At 49.0% G+C, this 23,187-nt stretch overlaps 1 protein-coding gene across 1 annotated transcript in view; it reads left to right on the forward strand.

The window, feature by feature from the left end:
- The window catches only part of Hck (HCK proto-oncogene, Src family tyrosine kinase), a 43,472-nt gene extending 22,069 nt beyond the window's left edge, over positions 1 to 21,403 (forward strand). The window contains exons 6-13 of the mRNA XM_032904463.1: positions 1,147 to 1,250; positions 4,164 to 4,313; positions 4,681 to 4,833; positions 6,879 to 7,058; positions 8,431 to 8,507; positions 14,017 to 14,170; positions 18,626 to 18,757; positions 20,919 to 21,403. Of these exons, the coding sequence (XP_032760354.1) occupies positions 1,147 to 1,250; positions 4,164 to 4,313; positions 4,681 to 4,833; positions 6,879 to 7,058; positions 8,431 to 8,507; positions 14,017 to 14,170; positions 18,626 to 18,757; positions 20,919 to 21,121 (1,153 nt within the window). The 3' untranslated portion in view covers positions 21,122 to 21,403. The remainder of the gene's footprint in view (positions 1 to 1,146; positions 1,251 to 4,163; positions 4,314 to 4,680; positions 4,834 to 6,878; positions 7,059 to 8,430; positions 8,508 to 14,016; positions 14,171 to 18,625; positions 18,758 to 20,918) is intronic.
- The last annotated feature ends 1,784 nt before the right edge of the window (positions 21,404 to 23,187 follow it).

A 23,187-nucleotide genomic window follows, 5' to 3' on the forward strand; every position in this document is an offset into this window, starting at 1 on the left:
TCTTCTGAATATGTCCCACTGGCAAAAAGGAATTTTGTTGTTGATTGTCTGCACGTGTACTGTCTGCCTCCCTCTTTTTTTTCTTTTCTTTTTTCCGGAGCTGGGGACCGAACCCACCCAGGGCCTTGCGCTTGCTAGGCAAGCGCTCTACCACTGAGCTAAATCCCCAACCCCCTACCTCCCTCTTGAATATGAGCTCTTGCACCTGGGCTCTGGGATTAGACTGCCTAAATTCTAATCCTGACTCTTCCACTTCCAAACTGTGTAGCCCCAGGCAAGCCTCTTGTTCTCTTGGTTCTCTCCGCTCTGAGCACTATAAAATAAGAATAATAAAGGTGACAATCACGCACAGCTAGGTGCATGATAATCTCTTGATGAGCTGGGGCTGGAAGCTCAGTGGTTAAGAACACTGGCTGTCCTGCTGGGACACAGGAGTTCAGTTCCCAACACGAGCGTGGAGATTCACAACTGCCTCTGGGATTCACTCCTGCTCTAGGGGATCTGACACTCTTCTGGCCTCTGCATGCACAGGGAAAGGGGTGGGGGGAGGAGAGGGGAGAGAGATAATTAATAAATACTTTTTAATTGACAAATGAACTGAGCTTAGTGGCACACTTCTTTAATCCCTAAACTCGGAAGGCAGAGGCAGATGGATCTCTGTGAGTTCAAGGCCAGCCTGGTCTACATAGTGAGTTCCAGGACAGTAGAGCTATATAATGAGACATAGTATGGGGAGATTGGGGTGGGGTGATGAATGCTGGCTATCTTTCTCCCTTCTTGATAACTGAGGCAACAGAGACCCACAGAATGAAAGTCAGCTGGCAGGCTTGTGGCAGGGCGGAGGCATGCTGATATCTGTTCAGGACTCTCTTCCCATTGTGGTGCCTGAACTGTTCCTTATTCTAGTGAGATAAAAAGAACTTTAACCACGACAACATGAACTTTTCCATAAGTACCCAAAATAGCAAAGAAAAAAATAGCTGTTTCTCACTGACCCACCCCACGAAAAGTAAGGGGAAAAAAATGCTACGTGAGGTCAGGTGCTTGGGCTGTGTGGACTGTGCTGTGTATGGCCCTGGGGCATCCCGTGAGCAGGGCAGGCTGGTCCATCCTGAGTCCCACAGTGTCCTCGTTCCTTCCTGACAGGTGGTTCTTCAAGGGTATCAGCCGGAAGGATGCAGAGCGCCACCTGCTGGCTCCCGGGAACATGCTGGGCTCCTTCATGATCCGGGACAGTGAGACCACCAAAGGTGATGCCAGCCCTCCCTGCCTTCCCGTGCCCAGGCAAGGTGCCTCTCCTACCCTAGGGAAATTCTCCGAGGACGGCTGAACAGCTCAGTCAAATGGCCACACTGCCAGGTTTTCTTCTGTCTTTTGCTGCTCTGAACTAGAAGAGGGTTAAGGGTCTGCACTGGGTGGCCCTTCCCAGTTCTAGAAGCTGCAGGCTTAGGTCAACAGAAATGGTTTAAGCCCCAAAAGCAAACACTTGATCCCCTCTAGATCCTGGTCTAATGTTTTAAGTGGCCACACTACTTTGTCCTGGCCACAAGTCCCACTCCTCTCGGGTGAGGAAAGCTGGGTGAGATAGAACTTGGCCCAAAACAGAGCCTGTCCCTGTGCCTCTGAGACTCACTTAAAACTCTCTCTTGGTAGGGGAGGGGTAGTGAGATGGCTTAGCCGGAGATGCCCGAGGTCATTTGACGAGCTGAGTTCGATCCCCAGGACCTACTCAGTAAGAGGGAAGGACCAACAGCTGAAGATGGTCCTCTGACCTCTACAAGCATGACAATGACATGCATGTCCCCTACCCCATAAGATGTAAGGGAGGAAACTCCTCGTGGTCATGTGGATGGGAAGATGTCATTGTTGTCCGGAGTCTTGTCCTGAAATTTTCATGCTGGAAAGGAGTCTTCTTGAATGGTGACCAGAGTTTAAAAATAAAATAAAATAAAAACACCGCAGAGGCAGAGGGATCTCTGAGTTCGGGGCCTGCCTGGTCTACAGATCAAGTTCCAGGACAGCCAGGGCTACACAGAGAAACCCTATCTTGAAAAGAAAAAATCACCTCAAACCACATAGACTGGTTCCGACTGGCTCTCCCCTGGGTGAGTTTCTCCAGGGCAGCAGTGTCATGTGCTGTGTGTGTGAGTTCAGATTCCACATGCAGAGTGAGCCTTTGGCTGTTTGACTCAGAGCCATTTGATTTTTTTTTCTTTTTTTTTTTTTCGGAGCTGGGGACCGAACCCAGGGCCTTGCGCTTGCTAGGCAAGCGCTCTACCCCTGAGCTAAATCCCCAACCCAGAGCCATTTGATTTAAACAGGTCAAGCCAGCTGTATGTGACCCTGTTAGTGCTATAAGGCACATAGTTGGGGGACATCAAAGGCATCTGGGGATGCGGAACCAGTCATTTGGTCTCTGTCTGAGGTCTCTGAGCATTTAGGCTGCAGGGAGGCCCAGCTTCTTGTCTCTCACTGTGCCTAGAGTAGCTCTGAGATTGGCCTGTCCAGTTCTACAGAGAAGCAAAGAAACCAGCAGCCCCGTGACAGACCTGTGGACAGGAGAGTGGGCTGGACTCGATTCCGCAGCCCCTTGGGGGTGGGGTTATGCTGGGGATCGGACTGATTTAGAGCAAGGTCCCGGTCCCAAGCAAGCACTTGGCTGCTTTCCAGATCCTGTACACCCTTTCTAGCACCAGGTACGTCAGGCTCCCCTTGACTGGGATCAGGTGGCTAAGAAGGGGCCCAGGAGCCAACTGGATGGGCTTGGAACCCAAATGTGCCACTTGCCAGCTGTGTGATTCCAAGTGAGTTATGTCACATGCAATGAGGCTGATAGATCTATAAAGCCTCTACCTTGTGAGACTATTCACTATGAAGAATATGATCCATGTAATTTTAATTGATTAAAATGCACCCTGTTCCCAGTCATTCACTGTTCATTTGGCCAGCCTGCTTGGAACAGCTTGCCATGTTGTCATCTGTCATTCAACAGTTTAAACTTCCCTCAAATCCTGTGACATTGTGCTGCTATTATAAAAAGGAGGAAAAATGAAAGGCACAGAAGCTAGCTAGCACAGCTCAGACATGGTGAACTGCGCTCACAGATCGGAAGACTCGTGTGTCTCAGGTCTGTGTGACAAACCAAGGCATAGCTTACTGCAAGCTGGACAGTTCAGAGCCACACATCCGTGTTACCTCTCGGTTCTGGAAGCCAAGAGTCTGGGCTTGCTGGGCTCTGGTCAAGGTGTCCGAGGGACTGGCTCATTTTGGAGGCTTGCGGGATTGGGGGTGGTATCCATTTCATTTTCTGTCCTTTTGGGCTTTGAAAGGCCACAAGTGTTGCTCGGCTCATGGCTCTTCCTCTTATACCTATTCCCGCCGGCACGTTCTCTGCCTCCCTCTGTCAAAGAGCCCTCTGAGTTCCCTGGGATACTCTGTTGTGTAAGGTCACGTATTCCCAGCTGCAGGTGTTCACATAAGAACATCCTGGACAATATGCAGCTGACCACAGTGCCTTTTTCACATTTTAGTAATCAGACCAGATTTACGTTGTTCTTTCTTTTTACTTATTTGTATGTCTCTCTCTCTCTCTCTCTCTCTCTCTCTCTCTCTCTCTCTCTCTCTCTCTCTCTCTCTCTATTAGTATCTTTTTTTTTTTTTTTTTTTCATTAAATAGATATAGATAGATGGTATAGAGATGAGAGAGAGAGAGGGAGAGAGAGAGAAGAGAGAGAGAGAGAGAGAGAGAGAGAGAGAGAGAGGAGAGAGAGAGAGAGGATAGGTGGGTAGATAGACAATAGATCAGAAATAATGAAGTGATAGTGACAGCCATCTCACTGTCCCAAGTCACTTACATGTATTACTTCTGCCAATCACTGGGTAAATTTATGAGACGAAAGGCATAACACAACTCCTATTTTACATGTGAGGGAACTGAGGCATAAAAAGGCCAAGTAGTCATTTGCCCAAAGGCTCATAGCTGAGAATTGCAGAGCTGGGATCAGAACCCAAACAGCCCAGCTCCCCAGCCCATTGTTAATGTAATGAGTGTCTGCCCGTGCGCTGCCTGCTGCCCGCAGAGGCCTCATGGGGCATCCTAAGGATGTCAAGGCAGCCAGGCCTCTGAGGTGCCATTCTGAGGGGCTTCTCTTGGACCAACGCAGGGAGCTACTCACTGTCTGTTCGAGACTTTGACCCCCAGCACGGAGACACGGTGAAGCATTATAAAATCCGGACACTGGACAGTGGAGGCTTCTACATCTCTCCGAGGAGCACCTTTAGCAGCCTGCAGGAACTTGTCGTCCACTACAAGAGTGAGTCTTCCTCAAGGCCATGCCTCCACATTTACTGCAGAACCTAAGCTGGTCATCATTGCCCAGTGTGGCCACAGCGTCTATTTCTCAGCACCTTGGCTTTGCTTTTCAATGGGTGGTTGGTTCCAGAGAAGGAACCAGAGTCTAGTGCTTGCTAGGCAAGTACTATATCATAGCACCAGCCCCCACTGAGAGGGGCCTATCTCTCAGAATCCCAGTGGCATGCAATTCTGCACCCAGACTTCCTGGCCTTCCAGGCAGTCACTCTAGGTAACTCCCAAAGGTTTCAGCTGGTTGGATAGGAGGTTGGAGGTATACTCGGGTCATTGGGGAATGTCCCACCTGCTGACTGGACACTCTGTTTCAGAGGGGAAGGATGGGCTCTGCCAGAAGCTGTCAGTACCCTGCGTGTCTCCCAAACCCCAGAAGCCATGGGAGAAAGATGCCTGGGAGATTCCTCGAGAATCCCTCCAGATGGAGAAGAAACTCGGAGCCGGGCAGTTTGGAGAAGTGTGGATGGGTAAGGAGCCGGGGCCAGAGTCCACCAAGCCAGTGCCGGGAGGGCCCTGAGGGTACAGGGCTATCACCCAGCAGTGGGGAATTTAAATAATAACCACAGAAGGCCACTCCTCAGATAGCAAAGCAAATTGTCTACTGGCAAATCACTAGTTTGCCTTTGTGGCAAGGCTTGAAGGTCAAAGAACTGCCCGAGTCCTGGATGGGGAAGTCCCTCTGTTGCCTGGAGTTGGGAGCAGCCTACCTTGAGGGGCCGCCATACTCAGGACCTCTTGTGATGGTGAAAACTCATGGTGAAGGGGAAGCGTCCAGTGCTGGCAACTGAAGACTAAGCGGTTCAGATCATAGCCACGATGCCCAGTGACATTCCAGACATGATGGGACACCAGAAAGGCCTGGCACACCACTGGGGTCCGTGCCCCGGTACCTTGAGCACAGCATTTCCTATTTCATAGGCAGGTAGAAGGTCACCATGCCTGGCCACTGTGTTAACACTCCTCTGTGTGGCAGACGGACAGGAGGCAGCTTGTCCCGATGCAAACATTTAGTCAGATAAAAGTTAAGTTTTAAAAGCCCATGTCCCAGCTACATTTACCAAGAGCCTGCTATATGCCGGGTGCTGAGTAAATGAAGCCATAGGAAGTGCAAGGAGGAAAGCCAGCTCTGAGGAGCAAAGTTGGGGCAAATTTTAAAAAGAAAAAAGAAAGAAAGAAAAGAAAAGAACTGTCCCATGAGACCCTATACTCTCACTACAAACAACACCACAGATCTGGATTTGAGGTTCCCAGCACCCAAGGCACACATGGGAAGAAAACCATGTATAAGACAAGCACAACCAAATGAAGCAGGGCGGAATGGAGCGAGAGAACAGTGTGTGGCAAGTCCCCGCAGCTGAGTACTTGAGGGACAGGTGTATGCAGAGTGGTTAATGTATAAAAACCAGAGTGAGGCCAGTGAGATGGCTCACTGGGAAAAAGGGCTTGCTGCAAAAACTGATGATCTGAGTTCAAACCCCAGAACCCACACTGAAAAGAGGGAACTGCTGGCAAAGATTATCCTCTGACCTACACACATACACACACACACACACACACACACACACACACACACACACACACACACGGGGGATTAATTTTATTATTTTTCCGTTTTTTTCACTATTTAATTTTTTACAGTCCAGTTGTTACCCGCCTTCCAGTCCGCCTTCCCACAATTCCTCATCCCATTCCTCCTCCCTTCTGTCCCCAAGAGGATGCCCCCCACCCTACCCCCTTAATTTTATTTTATTTTTTAATGAAAGCAAGAGTGTACCATCCCAGTTACTATATTGAGACAGGACTCAAGTTCAAGGCCAACCTGAACAACTTAGTAAGACCCTGTTTCAAAATAAAACATGAAAAGGGGGCTGGGGATATAGCTCAGTGGTAGAGCACTTTCCTAGTATGAGACCCTGGTTCAGTGTCTGGTTTGAGCATGTGTGTCAGAGGTGGCCTTGGTGGATGACAAGGACAGAAAAGTAGGCATGATCAGCAGGCAGAACTATGGGACATAACGGATCCGGTATTTATTTCAAGGCAGTTAAGCTTACACAGTCTGTGCAGGCTAGTGTCACAGTCCAACTGGTGCCTTAAGGGTTACTGCCATTATCACTGTCACGATGCCTGGGATCAAGCTCAGTATCCTGTATGTGCTGAGCTCCAGTCTCAACCCTTGTCTTTAGAGTCATGGCTGGCCCGGAGCCGCCAGTCCTCCTGCTTCATTGGCTTGGGAAGTCAGAATGACAGGCATGAGCCCCAAGCCCAGACAGGAGGGTTTTGCACTCTTGCAAACAGCGTTTCAGACTGAGTGCTTATCACTTCCACTTAGCAGGGGAGGAAACAGCCTGGAGAACTTAGGTAATGTGTTTCCGTTGCACTCAGCTAGGCAGGGAACCCATCTCCAGCCCACAGGTGGGGTGGGCATAAGCGGTGCCCTCTCTCTGTCTTAAAGGCCTAAGGTGGGCAGGGCTGCTGGGTCCTAACCACCGTCCGTGTTCCATGCTCTCCCCAGCCACCTACAACAAGCACACCAAAGTGGCGGTGAAGACAATGAAGCCAGGGAGCATGTCTGTGGAGGCCTTCCTGGCAGAGGCCAACCTGATGAAGACGTTACAGCACGATAAACTGGTGAAGCTGCACGCCGTGGTCTCTCAGGAGCCCATCTTTATTGTCACCGAGTTCATGGCCAAAGGTGCGTGGGCTAGGACAGACCGTGGTCCGAGCTGACTCCCTCCAGTCTCAATGATGACCTTGACGGGGCTCTTCTGGCACATCCAGCACGTCCCCATAGAGCACCAACACTCCAGCCTCCTGGCTCGCAGAGTGAAATCAGGTGAAGGGTGCTCTGTGGAGAGGAAGGGCAAGGGCTGCAGGGCCTCTGGATGACAGATGCAGCACATGGCTTCCTTGTGACTTGTACCTTGGAACTTTGACGCTGGGCTGTAAAGAAGTCCTGCTTCGAGTACTGAGGGACAAGAAGCCACATGGAGAAAGACCATAAAGGTGACACGTCATCTTGAACATTCCACCTGTGTCACCTCACCTCACAGTGAGGTCCTGCTATGATCAACCCACTGAACCATGACAATGTTCATGTTGTCACTTCAGGCTACTTAGCTTTGGGTCGCCCTACCCTGTGATTATTCAGCATATCTCAGGAATGTTTGAGAAAGGATTTCACCCTGTAGCCCAGGTTGTCCTGGCACTCATTATGTAGCCCAGGCTAGCCTTAATCTCACAGCTGTCCTGCCTCAGTCTCTCAAGTGCTAAGATTACAGATGTGTGTCTCCATACCTGGCTTCCCAGAGTTTGTTTGTTTGTTTGTTTGTTTGTTTGTTTTAAGACAGCTAGTTTATAGTCATTTTCATTCCTTGGTCATTTCTGGATAAACATCTCACACAGCATCATCTAATGTGACTTGAAAACTCAAAACTTTTTCTACTTTTCAAGTCTACAAATCTACAACCAGCCAGCTTTCTAAAGCCAAGCCCTGAGCACCCAGTTTCACGAGGCTGCATTTCAGAAAAATTCAAGCTCTAGCACTCGTATCCTAGGAGCAGTAGGGAGATATTTCTTTAACTAGCACTACGCCTGGGCAGTGATGAATGCTGGTAGTCGAGACTCTTCTACTAACTGAAGTGGAAAAGTAGCTGGAGCCCAGGAACTGGAGACCAGCCGGAAGAACATAGCAAGGCACTATCCCAGGAAGAAAGTCATACCCGCTTGCCTTTAATCCCTGCACTTGGGAGGCAGAGGCAGGCAGATCTCTGTGAGTTCAAGGCCGGCCAGGCTGGTCTACAAATCGAGTTCCAGGACAGCCAGGACAACACAGAGAAACCCTGTCTCAAAAAACGATGAGTACGACAAAGAAGGGGGAGGAGGCAGAAGAAGCTGCTTGGCTGGAGATGTAGCTCAGTGGTAGAGCACCTGCCTAGCATGTGTTAGGCGGCTCTGGGTTCAATCCCCGTAGTGCAAAGAGGAAAAACTCTATTGCTAAGAAGAAAAAGTTACTTATTTCTCACTAAGGAGTAGTAGTCCATGTTCCTTCTCGCTCCCCTCTGCAGGAAGCCTGCTGGACTTTCTCAAGAGCGAAGAAGGCAGCAAGCAGCCACTGCCAAAACTCATTGACTTCTCAGCCCAGGTGAGCTGTGCCAGCAACAGACAGGAAAGGTGACGTCATCGTAGTGCGTGCTCTGTATCTTTTGTGTGAATTCTCATCCTCACCACGGACACAAGGACTAGTGACAGTACTCCAAGGACTCAAAACCTTATGCACGCTAAAGTCCCTTATAGAAAATAGTTATCGGGGTTGGGGATTTAGCTCAGTGGTAGAGCGCTTGCCTAGAAAGTGCAAGGCCCTGGGTTCTGTCCCCAGCTCCAAAAAAAAAAGAAAGAAAAAAAGAAAAAAAGAAAATAGTTATTTGCAAATCATCTAGGCCCATTCCCCTGTACACTACTTAAAGCAGCTCTGGGCGACTTATGGAACCCAACATAAATGCTATGTAAAGGGTTATTATTTTGTTATATAAGGGATAATAATCGTTTAAAGGCTGTAGACACTGAATGTAGATGCAGTTGTTTTTAGAATACTCCTGATGTGCCGTGGGTTGAATCTGCAGATGCAGAACCCACAGCTACAGACTGTTCTTCATATGAACCAGCTCATACAGTGCCGACATCAAAACTATGGAACTTTTTTAAAAAGGTTAATTATTTATTATATGGGTCTTTTGCCTGCATATAAGTCTGTGCTTCATGAATGTCTGGTGCCCTCAGATGTCAGAAGAGGGTGTCAGATTCTCCAGAACTGTAGTTATAGACGGTTGTGAGTCACCATGTGGGTGCTAGGATTGAATCCAGGACCTGTGGAAGCGCAGCCAGTGCTCCTAACCACTGAGCCATCTCTCCAGATCCTGGGATAATTTCGTTTTGGTGTGAGGAATGGAACCTGGGGCCTTGTACATGCCATAGAAGGATTCTACATTTGAGCTATATCACTAGCCATGTAAGTTATCCATTCTTATATAACAGATAAAGGCTTAGTATCCTGGAATGATAGCACTGAATATTTCCCATGATCCTTTGGACTGACTATAGCAGGTTAGGTGGACCACGCTATGAACTGAGGTGACGTGAGGAACATGTCCAAGGTAACATTCATCCTTACAATCTCTCCCCATGTGGCCTTTCTGCCCTCGGTATTTCTTTACAGCCCAGTATCAAAGCTCCAAGAGGGACCTGGCCAAGGTGCAGGCAATGGGTAAACCTGTTTGCACTGATTTGTCAATACCCTATTGGCCAAAGCCAGTCACAGCAGCCAAGCTCAGAGTCTGGGCAGGCAAATGTAGGAGTCTGGTCACAGGGAGGTAATTGTCATCCCATCTTACAGACCTGAAACTGAGGTGTAAAGAGTTTAAGTACAAACTGGGAACAATGGTGAAGGATTGTAATCGGAACACTTAGGAGGAGAGGGAAGATGAGGAGGACCAGTCTAGACTTGAGCTGCAGAGTCTGTCTTTAAAAAAAGTTCAGATGAGAAGACTAAAGCCCGGGGAGGCTCTGCAGCTGGTCTAAGCTGCAGGGCTGATTAGAGGGAGGGGGTGACTGTGACAGTAATGGATAGTGACGACAGCAGACACCGCTAGCTTCACTCAGTTCACTGTAGATGAGACCACAGGCATCAAACCCTCTTACAGCCCCACTACTCTCATGACCCTGGCTCAGAGTCTGAAGAGCAAGAATTCAGCAAAGAGAAAGGGCAGTGTAAGCCTTAGAAACGCATCTTAAAACCCCAATTTAACATAAATAAGCAAAACAAACAGGGTTCAGTGGTCCAGAGCTTTCCTGGGTATATACACCCTGGGTTCTATTCCCAACGCTGTACAAAACCAGTTAACATTCTTTCTCACCTGCCCTGCGGCCGCATTCCATGCACAGCCATTTTCCTCCAACTCTGTCTCCTGCTCTCTGCTTTCTGTTCTCTGTGGGGGTGGGGGTGGGGGTGGGTTTGGGGATGGGGTGGACAGTGGTGCTGTGGGAATGCACAGCCTGGTCCAGGAGCCATCAGAGAAGGCTTCACTGAGGAAGAGGTCTCTAATTCAAGGAACCTGGGGTTTAGAAAGTCCATGCGTGCAGAGGAGTGGGGAAGGAGTTCTAGAAGTAAAAGCCTGTACAAGAGGCCAAAAAAGGCAACCAAGAGGCTGAGTCTGGTCAGCCAGAGCCAGAGTGTGGCACAGATGAAAGGGATGTGGGCACAGCCCAGCGGGAGTTGAGGGAGTTTGCAGCTGAGCCTAGGGTTGAGCCTGGTGGAGAGACCCAGGTCAGCGCTCATTTGAGTATGCAAATACCAGGGGCTCAGACCCTGGTGATCTAACCAGAGGCTCTCACTTCAGAGCCCTGAATGCCAGAGGCATATGGAAATCAAGGCCAGGCACTTCCATCCCAGGGGACCCAGTCTTCAGGGAAACAATAGTAAGGACGCAACCCGCAGGAGCCTTGCTGGTGAGCCAGGGTCAAAGGCTACAGCAAGAGCTACTCCCGCAGCTGGGGCCACGGCTTAGTCAGTGCTGTGCCTGCCTCCCACACATGAAGTCCCAGCTTTGATCCCCAGCACCACGTAAAACAGATGTGGTGCTACACATCTGTAATTAATCTGAGCATCAGAGAAATGGAAGCAGGAGGATCGGAAGTGCAAATTCATCCTGTTATCTAGTGAGTTCTAGGTCAGCTTGGGATGCATGAAAACCTGTAGCAAACACTGAGCCACACACACTCTCCCTGATTTACACCTGAAGAAAACAAAACGAGGTCTGAGAGACGTTCTGGTCGCAGTACACCCAAAAGTAGAAGATGATTCTGAGCCTAGGCAGAATAGGATACTTTACCTGAGGACCTGGTTTTGTGACCTCAGACCTACTCTGTTTCTCAGCTTCTGATGTACCTTTCGAGTTTGATATCTGTTTTTAGTCCCAACCTTATTAGTTAAAGAAAACTTCCTATGTCTTATAATTTATATAATTTAATTATATATAATTCATATAATTTTTTAAAATGCCTTAGTAGAGATATTCCAGGGCTGGAGAGATGGCTCAGTGGTTGAGAGCACTGGTGACTCTTCCAGACGTCCTGAGTTCAATTCCCAGCATTCATATGGCAATTCACAGCTGTCTGTACGTCCAGTCCCAGGGGATCCAACATCCTCACACAGGAATGTGTGCAGGCAAAACTCCAGTGCACATAAAAATGAATAGCGAGGCAGTAGTGGTGGACATCTTTGATCCCAGCACTCGGAAGGCAGAGGCAAGCAGATCTCTGGGAGTTCAAGGTGCACAAAAAGAATTCCAAGACAACTATGGCTACATAGAGAAACCCTGTTTTGAAATACTAAACATAAATAAATAAATTATATTTAAAGAGAGAAGAAGAAGGTCTTCCTCTTGAAGGAAAGCCATTCCTGTTGAAGTTGGCAGAGAGCTATTCCTATTGAAGTTCCTAGAGACACACACACACGAGCACGCGCACACACAGAGAGAGAGAGAGAGAGACATACACACTCATATGCAAACTAACACATACACACATCCATACAAGCACTGTGCTGGAATCTGCTTACCAGTTCTGTGATTCCTTGATGCTCTTGGAGGCAGACCCAAGTTCTAGTGCCTGGGGACCTGCCTGGTGGTTTTGAAACCACATCACCTTATTACCATCAAGCCGCAGGGTTTGAGTGACATGTAGAGTATTTGTGTTAGTCCCAGCTCTGCTGGTGAAGCTCTGAGCAAGGCACTTGGCTGTTCCCATGACATTGCTAGCCACCTCTCATGTGAATACTATATGGCAGACACTGTCCTTGCCTGTGGTATAAGCTTAGAGGTTATCCTCCTTGTGAGACTTGGGAGACAGGCTTGAGATCACAAGCTTGGGGATCAAGTTGAGTTGGTCCAACTCCAGAGCCACTTAGTCATGATGGCTCCATTGCCTCCCAAGTGGAGTTAGCTTACCTTCCCCATTGAGCTCACATAATAATCAGCAATGTAGGAGTGCCAGCCGGTGGGAAAGCACTAGGCGCAGAGGTTGGGTAAGAGTCACATGCTATGCAGCTATGAGCTGGTTATTTATGACTCTGGGCTTTCAATTTCCCTTCTGTGGACACTAACCACCCTCCCCAAGCCCATAGTTTGTTAAAAAACAAAAAACAAAAAACCTGCTGTGTTTATCAGTTTATATTAAATAAGCTGCAGTGTCTTCCTAGTAATTTTCAAAATTGCTTATCTAAGGATGCCCTATAAATTCCCCATGCTTTCCAGACCTCCAGACCCAGACTCACTCCACTACAACCTCTATTCCAGCCAAAATCTGTCTTGGGATTTCATTCAGAAAGCTGGGCTTATTTCCACTGCCTTTGATGCCCCCTCCTGTTCATTCTTTGCAACTGCACTACCTGGTTCCCTCAGGCTTTGAGTTTCCTGGCGAACTCTGCTTTGGTCTGTCTGATCAGACTCTGCCACTCTGGGTTCCCCAGATAACCTCCTCTGACCATCCCCGGGTGCAGGCCTCCAGAGTTCTGCAGCTCTGGGCTGTCTGGAGCCAGTCTGGTTTGAAGGTGACATTCAGGACAAGCATCTCTGTAAAGTGGGTCACAGAGCTCCCAGGTAGTTCTGTAAACTGTGCGTGAGGCTTTCTGGGCAACCGAGGTTTATCTTCCACCTCTTTTGTCCTGACATTTTAAGTAAGCAAAGCTCCGAGTCACAGCTGTGTGCCTTTCTACCAGAAGCTTTAAGAATAAGAACTCTTCACACTGTCTTGGAAGCCTCAGAGGTCCTGAATTACGCGTCCAGCTACACTGAAGGGCCGTGTGAAGTCTGCCCTTGTTGCTCCTCATGCTCAGAGTAAAGTTCCTCTCCTGCCTTCCAAAGCTCAGCCTTCCCATCTCTGCTCAGCCACCCGGCCCCATGCTATTCTAGGATTGCTCGTCCCCCCACCTTTGCATGTGGTGGTCCCCCTGCCTGCAATAGTCTTATTCAACACACTTATTATTGTGGTCATTCCATTCTCTGCTAAAATGTCGCCTCCCCCAGGCAGTTTCCATGACCATCCAATGAAACCTTCTACACTTCCATCTGGTACCCTGTCTTGTCTTTTCTCTGCGGTGGCCATGCCTGCAATGGCTGTGCCTACCTCCTGTTCGAAGGACTGGAGAGGCACTCACAGACAGTCTGAGAATTTTTGTTGGATTGGCAGGTGAATTTTCCAGGCTTGAGGATAAGGAGGGCGTAAGAGTGAGGGGAGAATGTTGGGGTGAGGTTGTCCCCACAAGGGAGGATGTGGGATCAAAACTCTTCCTGGCACACTGGCTCATGCACATGGGCAGAGGGTCCTGGAGAAACATCCACACTGCTTGTTCCTTGAGGACATTTCAAAGGGCTCTCCAGAAGTTTTGATGTTCTAAAAAAGCCCACAAGCAGAGCTAAGACTTGAGAACACCCCAAGCCTAGATAGGCAGGCAGAGCAATGCCAGTCAAGAGCCCAGGATCATTCTGACCAAAGAAAGAAAGAGAGAGCAGGGCTGCTGCAGACATCTCCCAGTTTTCAAGGGGCAGAGTCTGCGTGCTTCTAATGTGTGAGGATGACACTGTCTCTTCTGGGTACAGATTTCAGAGGGCATGGCTTTCATTGAGCAGAGGAACTACATCCACCGAGACCTCCGGGCTGCCAACATCTTGGTTTCTGCATCACTGGTGTGTAAGATCGCTGACTTTGGACTGGCACGGATCATCGAGGACAATGAGTACACAGCTCGGGAAGGTAGGGAATGCTGCCCTCCTGGGAAGGGCAGAGATCTGCCGCAGACTAACTCTTGCATCGAGTCAGTAGGCAGACAGACAGAGCTGGCGTCAACTCCATCTTTCCTTCTTCATGTGGTCCACAGCCCGTGGAAGGCACTGCCCACATTCAGGATGGGTCTTCCCCCTCAATAAGCCCTACGTAGAAAGAATCCTTCACAAACACCCCCTCAGGTGGGGGCGGGGTGTCTCCTAGGAGATTCTAGATCCTGTCAGGTTGGCAATGTTAATATCACACAAGGTTTGAAGAGGAACATTTCAGAGCAGATTGATGTGAAGACTTCAGCAAGTACAGGTAGCAGTGAGAGGTGAGAGTAACTTTATGCCTGGGAAACAAACAAACAAACAAACAAAAACCAGAACCATCTAAATGTCCACAGATACAGTGTGCATATTATCCATGTCACACACGCAGTGTCGCACCACACAGCATTTAAAAGCCCACACCGGGGCTGGGGATGGCACTCAGTGGTGGAGGCCTCACTGAGATGGACGACCATAGGCTCCACCCCCATCCCACCACACATCTATGCCACGTGCAACCAAAGGGGAGGCGTGACATCCAAATGAAAGAAGTGAATCTAAATAGAGTAGACGCCAGAAGGTTCCACATACGTAGAATCCAAAACCAGGCAAAAGTCATGTATGAAGTTCATAGTGTTCTTCATGATAGCCCCAGACTAAAACGCTGTACTTGATGCCCATCAGCTGATGGACAGATGGAGAACACGTGAGAACAGTGTCTGTGACAGAATAGAATCGCTGGAAGCCTTGGGAGCATGCTAAGTAGAGGCCAGGCACCAATATCTGTTACCCTTGATATGAAATTCCCAGAATGGAGCAGTTCTAAGTGCCAGGGATGGGGCTGGGTGACATGTGATGAAATATTGTGCAATTCACAATTCTTCAGCTATTATGAAAGCCATTGGGAGCTGGGGTGGCACATGCCTTTAATCCCAGCACTGCATTCAAAGCTAGCCTGGTCTACAGGGTGAGTTCCAGGACAGCCTGGACAGGGCTACACAGAGAAACCCTGTCTTAAAAAAATCATGGAGGGGTTGGAGATTTAGCTCAGTGGTAGAGCACTTGCCTAGCAAGCGCAAGGCCCTGGGTTCGGTCTGAAAAAAAGAAAAGAAAAAAAAAATCATGGGAACACACACTTTAAATGTGTGGATTTTATGGCTTGTGAATTATATATCATTAAAGCTGTAAAATTCACTTATACCAACAAAGCTGTGAAGGGAGGTGGGGGAGCGCTAGCTGACGTGGGGAAGGTACTGTCCCAGAGTAGCTGGAAGGAGCCTCCTGAGAGGCTGCAAAGGCTGTCATCTTTATCACCAAAGTTAGACCTTAAGTATCGGTATGCTTTGGCTGGGTCTAGATGTGCAAGCTTGTAATCCAGGCTACTCTGGAGACTGAGGTCACAAGTTCAAGGCCTGCCAGGGGTAGTTACTGACCCTGTCAAAATAAAAAGTAAAAGGGCTGTAGTTCTGTGGCAGCGCACCTGCCTGCTGGTGTGGGTATTGTACTAGGCACAGTGTCCTGTAAAACACAACACACACACACACACACACACACACACACACGAGAGAGAGAGAGAGAGAGAGAGAGAGAGAGAGAGATCATTTGATGTATTATGATTCAATGTTTAAACGAGGTACAAAAATAAAATGAAAAGTTGGATATATAATCTAAATCTCTAGAGAACGAGTGAAATATGGAGAAAACTCTCTAGATGTAAAAGAACGTGGCTGAGGGTGTGGCTTGGTGGCAGAGTGCCTCCCAGGCATACTCAAGATCTGGGTTTGAGCCTTAGTACCACACAAAAGAGAAGAACAACATAAAGAACTTAGCTGACCTACCGCTGCGTGTAAATCCCAGCACTCAGGGGGATGAGGATCACCATGAGTTGGAGCCAACCTGGGACACGGAGACCCTGACTCCTGAAAGGAGAGGAGAGGCTGGAGAGATGGCCCCGTGGTTGAGAGCACTTGCTGCTTTTGCAGAGGCCCTGGGTCCTGGCACCCACATGGTGGCTCCCAATGGTCTAACCCCAGGTTCATGGGATCCCACACCCTCTTTTGGATGCTATAGGAACGAGACATACATGTGGTGCACATACATACATGCAGGAAAATACCCCTACACATAAAATAAGCCATTTTAAAATACCCATTTGTAAAAAGAGAAGGAGCGGGACAATGGCTGAGCAAAAGCACTGGCTGCCGAGCACAAGGACCCAGGGTGCACACAGAAAGAAAGGAGAGAACTGGCTCCTGCTAGTGGCGTCCTCAAACCCTGAGGAAAACTGACCCTCCCACCCCCAGCAGCCACAACTGCTAACAGCTGCTCAGCTAGGGGTGGGATTTCAGAGGCCTACGTCTCACCTCTGCTGGGACTTTGTCCAGCTCAATCTTGTTCTGGTCTTGTGCAGGCAGACATAGCTGCTTCAAGGTCTTGTATGCTATGACCCTGTCATCCAAGAAATCCTATTTTACAGCAATCCTCCACTGTCTATGGCTTTAGAGTCTTTCTACTGCCCCTTCCTGTGATCTCTGAGCCTGGGAAGGGGGGGGGTTGTGATATCAATGTTCCCCTTGGGGCTGAGAGTCGTCAATACCTAATCACTTACTCAGCCATACTGAATTCCAAAGAACATGCACATGGCCTCTTAATTCAAGATGGCTCAGTATATGGTTTTATAAATAGTTTTATGGGACACCTAAAAGCACAAACGTTTTCATCACATGAAGGGGTGAGGCGCTGGGGCCTGCAGTGGGGCTTTAACCATCTTCTGTCTCAGCCACATGGAAAGTGAATTAGGGAAGAACACAGCCGACCTAGACGGTGTGTCATCACCGCTGCCTGGGACTTGAAAAGATAGGGGACGCTAATTCAGATTAGCATCGTGTGACAGGGGCCTTAAGTGCAGAGAATGGCACAGGGGAAAGGCCTCAGTTGCTGGTGGCAGCAGTGACCCTGGCATCCAACCCTAAGTGGAGGCACCAGAGTCAATGTGGCAGTTTGGACTGCAGCAAGAGTCCAGGGTCAAGTGTCCTCAGTTCCATCCCTAGGACTTGGTGTTCCCCTGATGCTGCTACTTCTGTGATGAAGCCAATCAGGTTTATGTCCAGCTCTGAAAGGTTCCTAGGCTTATGGTTATTTAGGGTGATGTGTGCCTATGGACATCAAACCATTGGAGATGGCGGTCTAGCCTCAGCCTATAGGACCACGCTAGCCATGAAACCAAATATCCTGTTGGAGTCTTTGAAACGGAACTGCTTGCAGCCTTCTAGCTCCTTTCCCCCTACAGCCCAGCAAGTGCTGGTCCTGCCCCTCAGCACTCAGCCTGTTTCCTGCTGGCCATGATAGGTCATGGACACCAGGTGGCAGCAGAGAGCTGTCGAGAACCCGGTCATTTATCACCAACATTGTGATTTTCAACGTTTCGATGGTGCAGAAATAGTTGCATTGAGAAGAAATGATGCAAAGGTGGGCCTGGTGGTACAAGCCTTCAGTCTGGATACTAGGGAAGCGGATGCAGAAGGATCAGGAATTCAGGGCCATTCTCTGTAGGCTATGTAGTGAATTGAGGTCAGCCTAGGCTGTGGGAGAGCCTGTCTCATAAAAATGAGTGAGTGAATGAGTGAATGAATGAATATGTTTTCCCTTTGGATTTTGATCTCTTTCCAAGCCTAGTGGTACGCTGTCCTCTCTCATGAGGCTGAATCAGAGCAGTGAGCTACAGCTCTGATTTAGCCAAGAGAAACAAAAAAGAAGCCATGGTATGCAGTTGCTGAACCACAATGTTCAGTAACTAAATGTTCGAGGCATCTTTCACTTCTGGCTTTTGCCTTACAGTGGGTGTATCGTAATCCTGAATCAAGGGCAATTATACATCCTGTAGACCATGTTTGCCAATTATACTGTAATTAAGACAAATACCCACAAACTGCTAATCAAATGCTAGAGGGAGGGAGGGAGGGAGAGAGAGGGAAGAACAGGGAAGAAACACTCAGTGACTAGGGCAAACCTCAGATGACAGCTGAAATCCTCTCTTGCACCCCAGAGCTGGGGAGTGGATGGGGTGAGGTATCCGCTATGATCTAAACTCAAGTCCCCTGGAGGTCCTTCTTCCCCAAAGACTTCTAGGACTCCACTTTTCAGAGTTAGTTTAACAGGCATCGTTTGAATCAAGGATGTCGCCCCAGAGTGAGCTCCCAAATTATACCCACAGCTCCACTCCCCCTTGCTTCAGCCATCTGTCCTCAAGACAAACGTCCCCTGTTTCCATGGGATCTGGGACATCACTGTTCGTAGGGGGCAGCAGGTGCCCCAGTCCTGATTCACCCTAGCAGGGCCCCAGCCCTCACCGCTCCCCAGACTCGCCCTGACTCTGCTCTGTTCAACCCTGCAGGAGCCAAGTTCCCCATCAAGTGGACAGCTCCTGAAGCCATCAACTTTGGCTCCTTCACCATCAAGTCAGATGTCTGGTCCTTTGGTATCCTGCTGATGGAAATCGTCACCTACGGCCGGATCCCTTACCCAGGTAGGAAAAGGGGCATGGCTTAGGGGTGTGTCTGGAGCCCAACCTGGCAATGGCACATCTTGTCAGCATGTCTGTTAAACTCAGCCCCACCTTTCTCAGATCAGAGTTACTGCCCTCCACTATCCCTCAGGCTTCATACAAGGGGTTTGCTGGCTGTTTCTTCCCCACACTTTACTGCACTCAAGAGTTCGGCTATTTGAGCAGGAGGAGAATGAGGAGATCTAGAGAGGCCAGAACTAGCACAGGCCGGGTATGCAGGTGGCTGTGGGTGTTTGCTCGAGTGTCTAGGAAGCCATGAGATGGCACGAGGCTGGGAGGCAGTCAACTTTTTTTTTTTTTTTTTTTTTTTTTGAGAACTCTATAGCTCTATAGCTCTGGCTGGCCCGAGACTTGATATGCAGACCTTGAAGTCCCAGAAATCCATCTGCTTCTGCCTTCCAAGTACTGGGACTACTTTTAAGAGATGTGTGCTTGAGGCTGGAGAGGTGGATCAGAGGTTAAGAATACTTGCTCTTAGGGTTGGGGATTTAGCTCAGTGGTAAAGCGCTTGCCTAGCAAGCGCAAGGCCCTGGGTTCGGTCCCCAGCTCCGGGAAAAAAAAAAAAAAAGAAAAAGAGAAAAAGAAAAAGTGGAGTAGCTGGGTCTTCAGGAAGACCAGTTCTCTATGATACCAAGAATACTTGCTCTTCCAGAGGATGGGGACTCAGTTCCTAGTACCCACGTGGCAGCTCACAACCATCTCACTCCAGTACCAGGGGATCTGATGTCCTGTTCTGGCCTATGAGGGCACCAGTATACATGTGCTGTACATATGCATACGCATACATGGAGGAAAAAACACTCATACACATAAAATCAATCAGTCATCAATCAGTCGGAGGGGCAGGCTTCAGTGCAGTGGGAATGCGTGAGAGAATTTGGTCAAGATGGCATTTGGGCACCCAGGGCAGGTTGGTGGCACATGGGCAGCTAGGATAGGTGGTGGCACATGGGCAGCTAGGATAGGTGGTGGCACATGGGCAGCTAGGATAGGTGATGGCACATGGGCAGCTGGGGCAGGTGGTGGCACATGGGCAGCTAGGATAGGTGGTGGCACATGGGCAGCTGGGGCAGGTGGTGGCACATGGGCAGCTGGAGCAGGTGGTGGCACATGGGCACCTAGGGCAGGTTGGTGGCACATGAGCAGCTGGGACAGGTGGTGGCACAGACAACAGAAATAAGCTGATGAACTGGGCCACATTTCAAAAGAAGCAGACAGGCAAGGATGCCGGCCTGGCAGTGAAGAAGCTGTGTAATTGGGTTGATTCACTTGAGAGGATAGATGTCCAGCTAAGATGTTTAACGGTTATTGTTTTGTTGTTTTCTCTCTTAATCACTGAACCATCTCTTCAGCTCTCCTCAGCCAAGTTAAGAAAGAACTAAGAAGTAAAGTTGGTGATCATACGTATTTCCTGGTTGTTTTTATAGTTAACAGATGTAAACTTAGAATAAGGAAATGATCCTGTTCAGAGCAACCTTGAATCTAGCCATTTGTTTTGTGGGTACACTAGTAAAATCCAGGCAGCAGATTATACAACCTATATCCATTTAGATGCCTGAGGCTGAAATTAACAGAACTAATGGATAGCCAGGCATGGTGTTAGCCAGGCATGGTGGCCCACACCTATGGCCCTGGCAGAGGCAAAGGCAGGTGGAACTCAGTGAGTTTGAGGCCAGCTGGTCTATATAGTGAGTTCCAGAACAGTCAGGGCTACATAGTAGGACCCTGTCTCAAAAATAAATAAAGACAGACAAATGGATAGGTAGATAGAATAACAGACCAAGAGATGCAGAAACAGTAGGTTGTTTAATATTCTGCTGCCTTAAGAGGTTTTAAGAGGGACCTGGGAGGCAAAGGCAGGTGAATCTCTTCCATTTGATTTTGAGGCCAGCCTGGTCTACAGATCGAGTTCCAGGACAGCCAGTGCTACACGGAGAAACCCTGTCTCAAAAAAACAAAAATAACAACAACAAAAGAGGTCTGGCATGACTTGGTGGCTGGACAAACTTGGCAATTGGGACAGTTAGTTCCTGTATCTTCCTCACAGAGTTAGATGGTAATTGCAGTTCCATTTACCACCCTCCCTGACACACACATACTTAATTCTACTCCTCTTTCTCAGGTATGTCAAACCCAGAAGTGATCCGGGCACTAGAGCATGGGTACCGTATGCCTCGACCAGATAACTGCCCAGAGGAGCTCTACAGTATCATGATCCGCTGCTGGAAGAACCGTCCAGAGGAACGGCCCACTTTCGAATACATCCAGAGCGTGCTGGATGACTTCTACACGGCCACCGAGAGCCAGTATCAGCAGCAACCTTGATGGGCGGGGAGAACATGAGCAGAGCCAGAAGCCCCATCAGGGCCTTGACATGTTCGACCTGCTGGGCCCACTCTCAGACGCCCCCTCCCCCACATTCCAGCTGTCAGTGGAGGGAGAGGACTTCACAATCTCTTTTTGACTCTAGTCATCTGCAATCTGCCATTCTCAGGGCCTCCAAATTGGTGTTTCTCATTTGCCTGGAATGACTGAATTCAATCTATAGCTGTGATTTAAGTGGGAAGCTGTTAAAATAGTATTTAAATAAAAGATATGTGTGTCAAAGGCTTTTCCCAGTGGTCGTTTGCTTTCCTCTGTGTGGCAGAAGAGGGACCTTCCCAGAGGCCGGAAGTATGAAGACAAGTGAGAATCCAGGTGGGAGGATGGCTCAGTCAGTAACGTGCTTGTCCTGCAAGCACAGGGACCCAAGTTCGATCTTCAGAACCTATGTAAAAGTGCTGGGTGTGGTGGTGAGCATTTGTGAAGGGAGTAGAGACCAGAGGATGTCTGAGTTCACTATCCAACCAGTCTAGCCTAACTGGTGAGGTCCAAGTCAATGAGAGACTCATCTCAAAGGAGATGGGTGGCATTCTGGAGAATGACCTGTGAAGTTACCCTCTGACCTCTACATACCATGTACACATATGTGCACATAAACATGCATACACACATACACCTGTGCGTAAGAAAGGGAAAGGGTAGAAGTAAAGCTGAGGGTTTCCTAATGGTCCCAGAATACTTGCTGGCTGTGTCTGCTTCCTTTGTAAGCTTGGATGGCTTCAAACAGCACCTCACAGTGGGGAAGTGGGTGAGTGTGGAATGGACGGGGGACACAGCGCTGCTCCTGGAGATTCAAGGGAAGGGACTCCTTCCTTGCCTTCTCTGGCTTCCAGAGGCTGCCCTCACCCTTGGCTCCTGTTTCTGCACACCATTCCAGCTTCTGTCCTCTGCTCTCCCGATTCTTCATCTACTGCATCCTCTCTAAGGTGACTACACCGGGCTCAACTAAATCAGCCAGAATAATCCTTAACCACATTTGCAAAGTTCCCCCATGCCAAGGCAGCAGCGTTTTCTCAGCTTCTGGGATTTACATGCATACCTTTGAGGGACCATTACTAGGCCTACCACACCAGTGTCTGGATGCTGAATGGTTCTGCCTTCCAGACACTAGGAATGTCGGGACGTCATGTAGGATTTCTGTCTTGTTAAGCCACATTGATACATGTAGACTTCCCTGGGGATGATGGCCATTTCCTGTGGCCGCACAGTCATCATGATTGCTGATGATGGTCTTCATCACTGCAGGAGATGTTAGGTCTGAGTGCAGTAACTGCTGAGAAGGACCTGGTAGTTTGTAAGGGACACTCTTGGTGGCCAGGATGATAGGAAGTAGAGGGGACAAGAAGGTGGTAGACACTTTCTGCATATCACCTCAGCTAAAAGTTCATAGCGAAAAACTTTCATCATGGGGGAGAGATGGGAGGGTGACAGTGGGACAGAATGCAATGACACTTCTGTATTACCACATCCCCCCCCCAAAGGATCTACACCACAGCATCCCCTAGGACCCTGGACTTGCTGAACTCAGTCTGCATCCCTCAGTCTAACCTTAAGAACTGGGTCTAACAACAGTGAAAACTAAGGTTTTAATCTACATTCTAAGGAGAGGAAACAAGGCGACTGTTCTGCCAGTTTTCACAGGATAGCCAGCATTTCTATGACCCTAAAAGGTACAGAGATCACTCTGTAACTGCCAGCTCACAGCCGCACCACCCACTGGGTAAGGTATCCTTTCATCCAGCTCAATTCCAACTCTAGCTACTTGGAGGTGCAGTCGGACCCCTTGGTTGGGGGCTCAGTCCCCTAACCCTAACTACTTGGAGGTGCAGTCGGACCCCCTGGTTGGGGGCTCAGTCCCCTAACCCTAACTACTTGGCGGTGCAGTCGGACCCCCGGTTGGGGGCTCAGTTCTCCCACATTTGACACAGTGAAAGCTGCAGGTTGTTTCATGTAGGCGCTGACCAGCCGCCCATCAGCAGGCTCCCCACAGCTCCCTCCTTAGGCTCCAT

This window comes from Rattus rattus, chromosome 5 (genome assembly GCF_011064425.1).
Source record: "Rattus rattus isolate New Zealand chromosome 5, Rrattus_CSIRO_v1, whole genome shotgun sequence".
Classification (NCBI taxonomy): Eukaryota; Metazoa; Chordata; class Mammalia; order Rodentia; family Muridae; genus Rattus; species Rattus rattus.